This window comes from Euleptes europaea, chromosome 1 (assembly GCF_029931775.1).
Source record: "Euleptes europaea isolate rEulEur1 chromosome 1, rEulEur1.hap1, whole genome shotgun sequence".
In the NCBI taxonomy this organism is placed as follows: Eukaryota; Metazoa; Chordata; class Lepidosauria; order Squamata; family Sphaerodactylidae; genus Euleptes; species Euleptes europaea.
Genome location: NC_079312.1, coordinates 14397086 through 14407399, shown reverse-complemented (window position 1 = coordinate 14407399; position 10314 = coordinate 14397086). Strand labels below are relative to the sequence as shown.

Sequence of the window (10314 nt, the reverse complement as noted above, 5' to 3'; positions counted from 1 at the left end):
CAGCAGATTTGAAGTTGTGTAATGGGAGGGGGGAGATCCTGTGCTCCATCCAGTACACAGGGGCGTTTAAAAATATTTATAATGGAATTGTTAAACAGTATTTTTGTGGGTACAGAAACAGTCAGTCTGTGTCAATTTGCGTTTAATTCCACGCAAGTTTTAAGCAAAGTGGACCCAAGAGGAGTCTGGTTAGGCACACTTTTCTGAATCCGTATCGCTTAGAGTATTGTTCCAAGATGGCACCCCTCCAGTTTCCCAGAATACATGTTATTTGTGAGTTACTCTTCAGGGTCAAAAAGACTTGTTTAATTTTTCTTGCCGTTAGTTTGATTTATTCCATCTTTTTTCCCCAAATGACCTGCATATGGGATTCTGCTTTCTTGTGTGAATACTCAGGAGCAGCGAGAGACGATGAACAGGAAAAATCCTCTTTCAGGGGCCCCCACGTCCTTTGTGGAGGTGGCCGTGTTCTTCAAGGAGGAGGAATGGGCTCTTCTGGATCCGTCCCAAAGAGCTCTGTACTGGGAAGTCATGCAGGAGAATTACGAGACTGCGGCCTCTTTGGGTAAGGATCTTGTCCCTTTTATCCTGTCTGCGGGAGAGGAATCATGTGCAACAAATCCAGGCCATCAGTAATAAGAAATCTCATCACTCTGGTTTTGAGGGTTGTGAGTTACCAGTAGAAAGTCTTCGAGGTGAAAAGGGATTAGTTTGTCAGGAGTGTGAATTATAGAGACCTGTGGAAGTATCAGACCTTTGCTGCAGTTTCTCTGGTTGGGGAGCCAAACGTATTGAGGCATAACACCAGGGATTCCCAACTTTTTTGAGCCTGCGGGCAAATGTGGGATTCTGACGTGGCATGGTGAGCGCAGCAACCAAATGGCTGCCACAAGGTGTCAGCCGATGCCAAGGACCCCACGGGCACCATGTTGCGGACCCCAGCATTCCATAGTGGAAACCTAACAACACCTTCCCAGGGTAAGCCCCACTGAGTAGACCTGAGTAGGATTCTGAGTAGACATCCTTATTAGGGGTTGCCAGGTCCACCAGGTAACCAAGTTGCAGCAAAGTGCTGTATTTATATATTGTAAACCCATCTGAGAGATTTTTTTTAGGCAGACACTATTAAAGACCTAACAACCCATAACGTCTGGTTGATGGTTAATATTTACCCCAGAGTTTTTCCTGAATAAGCTACTTGTCTGGTATTTGTTCCTAGTAATGTTTGCATTGTGTCTGCATCAAGCTGGAAGCAAAGATCCTGGCGGCTGTTTGAATAGCCCCCTGTCCCCCAAAGCCTAGGTGTATTCTCAACATCATATATATTCTTGGAAAGTCTAAATCTCTTCATGTTGTCTTCTGTTCTCTTTGAAGGACTTTGGGTTCCGGGACCATTCCTTGATTTGCAGCACCATCCAAGAAACATGCAGTTTCTCCAAAGCTCTGAAGAATCGGGCAAGTGTGCTGGTTTCCCGTTGTCACCAGCAGTCATTTCCTTTTGGTTCATTTCCTTTGTCCAGAAATAACTCTTTGATGGGCTTCTTCCTTCTGAAACTGCACATCTAGGTTTCTAAAACCCTTTGCTGAAAATGCATAATTTCTGCAAATGCAGCTGTGCAGATTTACTACGGAACATGAAAGACAGACCCTGGGAGGGAGAAAGGGCTGACCTTTCGAGAACTGGAAGAAGAAAACTTCCTTTTGCTCTATTGCAGCAAGATACAAAGCTATCGAGGATGCATTACTGTCAGGTAAAGGGGGACAGCCTTACAGTGAAAGGGATGTTTAAGTTTATTTTGCAGGATTTTTTTTTCTGTAGGCACTTCCATGTATTCACATTTTATCTAGAATCATAGAGTTGGAAGGTACCACCAGGGTCATCTAGTCCAACCCCCTGCACAATGCAGGAAATTCACAACTACCTCCCCCACACTTCCTCAGTGACCCCCACTACATGCCCAGAAGATGACTACAAAATCACACAAGGTTGAAAGAGACCACAAGGGCCTTCCAATCCAACCCCCCCCCCCCCGTGCCATGTAGGGTCCCACAATTAAAGCACTCCCGACAGGTGGCCGCCCAGCCTCTGCTTAAAGACCTTCAAAGGCAAGGACTCCACCACCCTCCGATGCAGTGCGTTCCACCATCAAACAGCCCTCACCGTCAGGAAGTTCTTCCTAATGTTTAGGTAGAATTGCTTTTCTATTAGTTTAGATCCATTACTCCATGTCCTTGTCTCTGGAGCAACAGAGAACAAGCTAGTTCCCTCATCAACATGACATCCCTTCAAATATTTAAACATGGCTATCATGTCAGCCCTCAACCTTCTCTTCAGACTAAACAAACTCAACTCCCCAAGTCTCTCCTCATAGGGCATGGATTACAGACCTCTGATCATTCTTGTCGCCCTCCTTTGGACACGCTCCAACTTGTTAACATCCTTCTTAAATTGTGGAGCCCCAAACTGGACACAGTATTCCAAGTGTGGTCTGACCAATGCAGAATACAGTGGTAGTATGACTTCCCTTGATCTAGACACAATACTCCTATTGTTGCAGCCCAGAATGGCATTGGCCTTCTTAGCCGCCATATCACACTGTTGACTCATGTTCAGTTTGTGGTCCACTAAGACTCCCAGATCTCTTTCACATGTACTGTTGTCAGGCCAACTCTCTTCCAGCCTGTACCTGTGTCTAATCAGGGACACAGTGCATGTAAAAGGTGCCCTGTTCCCATTGTGGCACTTCTCATGGGTGAAACCCCCAGAAAAGTGGCCAAGTCAGGGGCAAAGTGAACATGACAGCAAATGTACAACTGCTCCTAGAAACAGCCATCGCAGGTCTGGTTCCTTCCTCCTCCCCTTCTTTGATGATCTCAGCCTATTTTGATTCAGCCAGGAAGGATCTCTCCTGCTCTCTGTTTTCCTGTTCTGGCATGATGTTGCCACTGTTCCACTTTTCTAACAGTTCTCTTGTTTTCTTAACTGTAAATACTTTTTGGTTAATAAATTAGTTTTTATTTTTCACTCTGCCAGGGGCCTCCCTGTAAGCAGTCGGACCCCTCCTCCCAATAAGGGGCTCCACGAAGGCACTGGGGGGCCAAAGACTGGCATGAGAGCTGATGACTGCTCCACACAAAATGGATGCCTCTCCGAGAGTTTTGGGATCCATCTTGTGTGTCAAGCCTGGGCAGGAAGGCGGTCAACCGCTGAATTTTTCCCCTGGCCCGGAAGGTGTGCCTGGCTGGACAATGGGGCTAATTAATCCCCATTGTGTCACCCTGAGGAGATTTAATCAGCCCTCCCAACAGTCCAATACTTACCCCATCTGCACCCATCCCTGCAGTCAGATACACGTAGATTTGGTGGTGCTCGTTGGAATATTGATTTTTAGGGGATGCCTTTGAAAACGGCGCTAAATTGAGCAGGAAGACTACTGTCAGGGTCAGGATCCAGGGATGGTATCAACCTAGTGCTGAAAGAACTGTCCTAAGTGCCTGTTCGGGTCACAATTCAAAATGTAGGTTTGTACCTATAAGGGCGTAAATGGTTTGGGGCTAGGTTCCTTAAAAAAACCCACCTCCCCACCCCTCCTGTCCGGCCCGCCAGTTAAGCTCCTTCTCACATGCTCTGCCCTGCCTTCCGAGGTGGGGGAGGTGAGGGCCAGAGACAGGCCTTTTTCAGGGATGGCAACGTGCCTGTGGGAGGCCCTTCCCCTTGTGGTTTGCCCGGTGCCTACGCTACCTTTAAGTTCTCTTTACCCCGGCCAGCGTGGTGTAGTGGTTAAGAGCGGGTGTTTGGAGCAATGAACTCTGATACAGAGAACCCGATTTGATTCCCCACATGAGCAGCGGAGGCTAATCTGGTGAACTGGGTTGGTTTCCCCACACCTACACATGAAGCTAGGTGGGTGACCTTGGGCAAGTCACAGCTCTCTCAGCCTCACCTACCTCACAAGGTGTTTGTTGTGGGGAGGGGAAGCAAAGGTGATTGTTAGCCAGTTTGATTCTTCCTTAAGTGGTAGAGAAAGTTTGCATATAAAAACCAACTCTTCTCCTTTTATTTGTTTGTTTGTTTATTGCACTTCTAGCCCCCCCACCAGCCAAAACCAAGCTCAGGGCGGGTAACAACAGTAAAATCACAAGTTGCGTATATATATATATACATGCCATAACCAAGCGGGCAGGCTCCCCCCATTAGAGTACACTAGTTTGTTAAGAGGGAAGGGGTGGGGGAATAGGGAGACCAGCATTAATGCCACCTGTGGCTGTCCTCAGTTGTAGGCCTGGTGGAATAGCTCTGTCTTACAGGCCTTGCAGAACTCTTTCAGGTGCCGCAGGGCCGTGATGTTACAAGGCAGAGCATTCCATCAGGGCGAAGAAAACCCTGGCTGTTGTTGAGGACAGCCGCATACTCTTAGGGCCAAGGACCACCAGCAAGTTGTTATCAGCAGGATACAGCGTTCTTCGGGGGGGTGTACCAGGAGAGGCGGCCCCAAAGATACGAGGGTCCCAGACCGTGTAATGCTTTAAAGGTCACAACCACCACCTTAATCCTGATCCGATACTCCATCTGGAGCCAGTGAAGTTGACAGAGCACTGGCTGTATATGTTCATGGAAAGAGGCCCCCATAAGGACCCTCGCTTGCCACATTCTGTACCAGCTGGAGCCTTTGGTTCAGTCTCAGTAGCCCTACGTAGAGTGAGTTACAGTAATCCAGCCTAGACGGTTTAAATCATTGTGTTATAGTCTACCTTTAGCCAGAAGAATGTTTAAATTCCATGTTCAGCTGCTCCGTGTTTTGTTGGTTTGATCCTCTACCTGTGTTTTTGAGGGCTGTTTTTAAGATCTATGTTTTTTGTTATGTTCCATTGTATAAGCTTCTTTGGGGAGGTTCCCTAGGGTGGCGGCATATGAATTTTCTCAATAAATACATTCATTTGCAAATGTATGCCTCCTGTAGAGGCAGAAAAAGGCTGGCCTCCTTCCATGTCCCAAGGGACAAGAATCTCCTTAAACTACGGCTAAAAGACTGGATAACCTTATCAAATACACGTTTACTGGAGCTTGAAGGCTTTAATAATATTAGTGGATGGCATGGCTATTTATGGTATGACAAAATTAAGATACAAGCATCATTTAGGAATCATATAATCAGGTCCTCTCTACTGCGTATCTGGATGAAATATAAACATATTTTGGAACCAACAACTCCGATGTGGATTTCACCGCAAGAAATGCTAACACTACGTCCACTTAGACTGGACAAATTTATAATTTACCAGGAATTAATTAATTGGGAGGGGAAAAATGTTCATTAAAGGAATTTCAATTTCTCAAAGAGGATTTACAATGGTTGCAATATTGTCAGATTAAATCAGTTTTTGTACAAGATATGAAAAATGGATTTTCTAAAGAAAAGTCCCCTTTCCACAAGATGTTACTAGAAAACAATCTGAAACTGATCTCTAAAATGTACAATCTACTTTTAACATTATATTGTGAGCAGGAGATAATTAAACCAACTATGATTGATTGGGCTCAAAATATCGGACATGATATTGCTTTTAATAAATGGGAAAGACTTTGGTCAAAAGATTTGAAAGGAATAAACGCGCAATCAATTCGAGAAAACATTTATAAAATGATGTATAGATGGCATTTAACACCTAAGAAGATGGCAAAGATATATAAAGTAACATCCCCTAAATGTTGGAAATGTAATACGGAAATTGGTTCCTTTTACCATATGTGGTGGACTTGTGATAAAGCTAAAGATTTTTGGGATATGATATACAATGAACTGAGACTAATAGTACAAAAAAATATACCCAAAACACCAGAAATGATGCTATTAAGTATGATACCTGACGACTTGCTAATACAAAGAACTTTTTTGATCTATGCTACAACAGCTGCGAGACTGCTTTATGCAGCAAAATGGAAGGGGGCAGAAATTCCTGAGAAAAAAGACTGGATTGGGAAAATGTTTGAATTGGTGGAAATGGCAAAACTTACAGCCATTTTAAATGAAAAAGACAATGTTCGATTTTTAGGGGAATGGGAGGATTGGATGAAATATTGTGAATATGAATTAAAACTGGGAAAAATTGAAGAATACTTATTAATCTGATCTAGAAGACACAATTAATATTAAGAGTTATAATCATTTATATTAATAGAAGATGTTTTATGAAAGTTAAATGAATTTATGATAGTTAAGATCAGACCAATTACGATGGGATGAATATTTTATTAAGAGGCGGAGAGAGGTGATGGGGAAGCCATAAATTTTCCTCTAATTTGTTTTTTTTTGTTATGAATTCAAGAAATTATAACAACATAGAGTTAGAATTTTGAATTTCATATTGCTTTTATTGTTTACTATCATGGAAAATTTGTATTATAAAAACCAATAAAATTATTATTAAAAAAAAAAGAATCTCCTTAAACTAGGAGCACGAAGGCACAAGGATTGAGCTGCCATGGAGTCCTTTCAGCAAGAGCCCAGTGGCCACTCCAATACAGAGAAGCAGTTCCTCTTTTGTCTACCCTTCTGGTCCCTTCTGTCCCCCACTTCCTCTCCCTGTCTTTTGCTCTTGCTGTATTTACTTTTCCCGGCCTCCAGTTCCCATCGGGAAAAATACCACTTGGTAATGATAGCTCATGTTAATTGGTCTTTGTTTCCTGAGGCTCTTATTTGATTTTGCTCTCTTTTCCAGCAGCAGATACTGAAAGACAGGGGCAACTAGGAAGGGTGTCTTCAGAAAGAGACGAGGATCTGGAGGTGGTGGAACCTTGGGATGGAGACGGACCTCGGAGGCAACTGAGAAGAAAATGGGAAGGAAAACAGAAGCGGAGGAAGGAGTTGGTTGACTGTCAGGGCAGGAACATCTATGACATACCAGCCCAAAGCAAAATACAAAGAGAAAAGGGAAGGAATAAGTGTCCCACGAAAGGGAAAAGGATCAGCTGCATCTCCAGCATTAAGATGGAACAGAAGATCCATACAGGGAACAAAACATGTGGCTGCTTGGAGTGTGGAAAGAGCTTCTTTCAGAATAGCCGCCTAACTGATGATCAAAGGGTTCACACAGGCAAAAAGCCACATAAATGCTTGGAGTGTGGGAAGAGCTTCAATTGGAAGAGCAGGCTTACTTTACACCAGAAAATTCACACAGGGGAGAAGCCATATAAATGCTTGGAGTGTGGGAAGAACTTCCGTCAGAATGGTAGCCTTACTTTACATCAGAAAACTCACACAGGGGAGAAGCCATATAAATGCTTGGAGTGTGGGAAGAACTTCAGTCGGAAGTCCCGCCTTACTTTACACCAGAAAATTCACACAGGGGAGAAGCCATATAAATGCTTGGAGTGTGGAAAAAACTTCGGTCAGAATGGTAGCCTTACTTTGCACCAGAAAATTCACACAGGGGAGAAGCCATATAAATGCTTGGAATGTGGGAAGAACTTCAGTCAGAAGGCCAACCTTTCTTTACACCAGAAAATTCACACAGGGGAGAAGCCATATAAATGCTTGGAGTGTGGGAAGAGCTTCTTTCGTGGCGGCGACCTCACTAAACATCAAAGGATACACACAAGAGAGGAGCCATATACATGCCTGGAATGCGGGAAGAGCTTCTGCCTGAAGCACCACCTTACTTTGCACCAGAAAATTCACACAGGGGCGAAGCCATATAAATGCATGGAGTGTGGGAAGAACTTCAGTCGAAAGGACAGCCTTACTTTACACCAGAAAATTCACACAGGGGAGAAGCCACCTAAATGCTTGGAGTGTGAGAAGAGCTTCTCAACTAAAAAGTGCCTTACTTTACATCAGAGAGTTCACACAGGGGAGAAGCCATATAAATGCTGGCAATGTGGGAAAAGCTTCAGTCAAAAAGACAACCTTACTATACATCAACGTGTTCATACTGGGGAGAAGCCATATGAATGCTTGGAATGTGGGAAGAGCTTCATTTGTAAGAGCAATCTCAATAAACATGTAAGGATTCACACAGGGGAGAAGCCATATAAATGCATAGAGTGTGGGAAAAGCTTCAGCCAGAGCATATCCCTGTCATCACATCTCCTGCTTCACAGAAATGAGAAACCGTATCAGTGTTCAGAATGTGAGAAGAGCTTCAGACTGAGATACCAACTTTCTTTACATCAACGCTTTCACACTGGGGAGAAGCCATATACATGCTTGGAGTGTGGGAAGAGCTTCAGTTGCAAGAGCCACCTTACTTCACACCAACACATTCACACTGGGGTGAAGCCATATACCTGCTTGGAGTGTGGGAAGAACTTCTCCTGGAAGAAAAACCTTACTTTACACCAGAAAATTCACACCGGGGAGAAGCCATATACATGCTTGGAGTGTGGGAAGAACTTCTCCTGGAAGAAAAGCTTTACTTTACACCAGAAAATTCACACCGGGGAGAAGCCATATAAATGCTTGGAGTGTGGGACGAACTTCAGTCGGAAGTCCCACCTTACTTCACACCAGAAAATTCACACAGGGGAGAAGCCATATAAATGCTTGGAGTGTGGGAAGAACTTCAGTCGGAAGGACAGCCTTACTTTGCACCAGAAAATTCACACAGGGGAGAAGCCATATAAATGCTTGGAGTGTGGGAAGAACTTCAGTCAGAAGTACAGCCTTACTTTACACCAGAGAATTCACACAGGGGAGAAGCCATATAAATGCTTGGAGTGTGGGAAGAACTTCAGTTGCAAGAGCCACCTTACTTCACATCAACGCATTCACACTGGGGTGAAGCCATAAACATGCTTGGAGTGTGGGAAGAGCTTTTCTCATAGTATCAGTCTCACTAGACATCAAAGGATTTACACCAGGGGGAAAACATCTCATTGAGGTGTTCACACAGCAGAGAAGCCGTCTCAATGCTGAGACTGAAGCAAGGCTTTGCTCCTATATCTAGAGTACTGTACTTAGGAAGGCTCTTGCATAGTTATTACACAGATGCTTTTTTGATTCCCAATCAGTGAATTACAGCATGAAATGGGAGAGATTTTTCTAGCTGTCTTTCATGCTTAAATAAGAAGTGACATTAATGATATCACTGATAGATATTCAATGCTGTTCTTAATGTATTGTTTTAATAATGAATTGTTTGAATGTTTTGATGTTTGCTTTCTTGGAAACCCTATGTGGGTGGAAAGACAGCCCTATGGGCACAATTGGTATTCTGACAAACATGATGGGTGCAGCAACAAAATGGCTGCTGCAGGGAGAGGAGCCACCACAAAATTATTGCCATGGCTTCACTTCAGTAACACAGTGCAGATCCTTGTGCTGTGATGGCAGCTGCTGCCAAAGCAACATTTGATGAAATCTGCTCAGCTCTTCAAATCTCCAATAGTAAATCAGAAGCCTTTCTGGGCAAAAGCGCTACCTGGCCCCACCCACTTCCTAAAAACGCTTGAGGGGTGCCAGTAAATGGGTCGGTGGGTTCCATGGCACCCACTGGCACTATGTTGAGGGCCCCTATTTTAAATAAATATTCAAACAAGGAGCCCATTTTTCGGTGCACACCTGAGAAATCACTCCCTGCAAATCACTCCAAACTGCAGCTGTAACTGGGAAGACATTGTGGTTATTAGACAAGAAACTGTAGAAAGTTTTTTCAAATGGTGTGTCTTCTTTATTATAGAGCCTGTCTCATATTAAATTCATATTGGATGTTCACTTGAACTCTTATGCTCTATGAAACTTTATTTTATAATATAAAAGAGTAAAAATCATTCCCCGCTCCCTGTGTTTCTTCGTCAGAAGACTGAGAATGCCATCTGCCTGGAAGGGGTCACACATAGAGCAGGGAGGCATGCAGAGATATAACAGGCAGCTGCCTCTTGTGGCTTTTTGTGAATCAAGGGTGGTTCACTCCAACCTGATCTGAAATATTGTATCTTTAATGGAATCTATCCTAAGCAAGGCCGGTGGGCTGACATGCAGAGACGCGGCAGGTAGAGTCCTGTGCTCGAATGGGTGTTTTAGGTTCCCAGACATTTTAAGTTGATTTATATATTGGTTGTACCAAGAGTCTCTTAGATCCTAGTCACACACTTTTACCATCACACCACATAGCTCTGATAGGTCAGGGATATTGTTAAGCCTCTGTTTTATTTATTTTTATTTTTTTGTGATTTGTAGCTCATTCTCCCCGGCCAAAGCCAGGCTTAGGGCAGGTAACATCATTTAAAAATGTATAAGAGAGGAGATATTTCCCACCATCTGTGTTCATGTTGCCTACAACTTGGCTTCTCAGAGTGAACCTTTGGTTCTATTG

General features: G+C 43.8%; 1 protein-coding gene across 1 annotated transcript; it reads left to right on the top strand.

The window, feature by feature from the left end:
* The first annotated feature begins 411 nt into the window (after positions 1-411).
* On the top strand, positions 412-8789 carry LOC130493792 (zinc finger protein 260-like). Its single transcript, XM_056867404.1, has 3 exons — positions 412-565; positions 6721-8003; positions 8322-8789. The coding sequence occupies exons 1-3, from the start codon at positions 412-414 to the stop codon at positions 8787-8789; spliced, it is 1905 nt and encodes a 634-aa protein (XP_056723382.1).
* The last annotated feature ends 1525 nt before the right edge of the window (positions 8790-10314 follow it).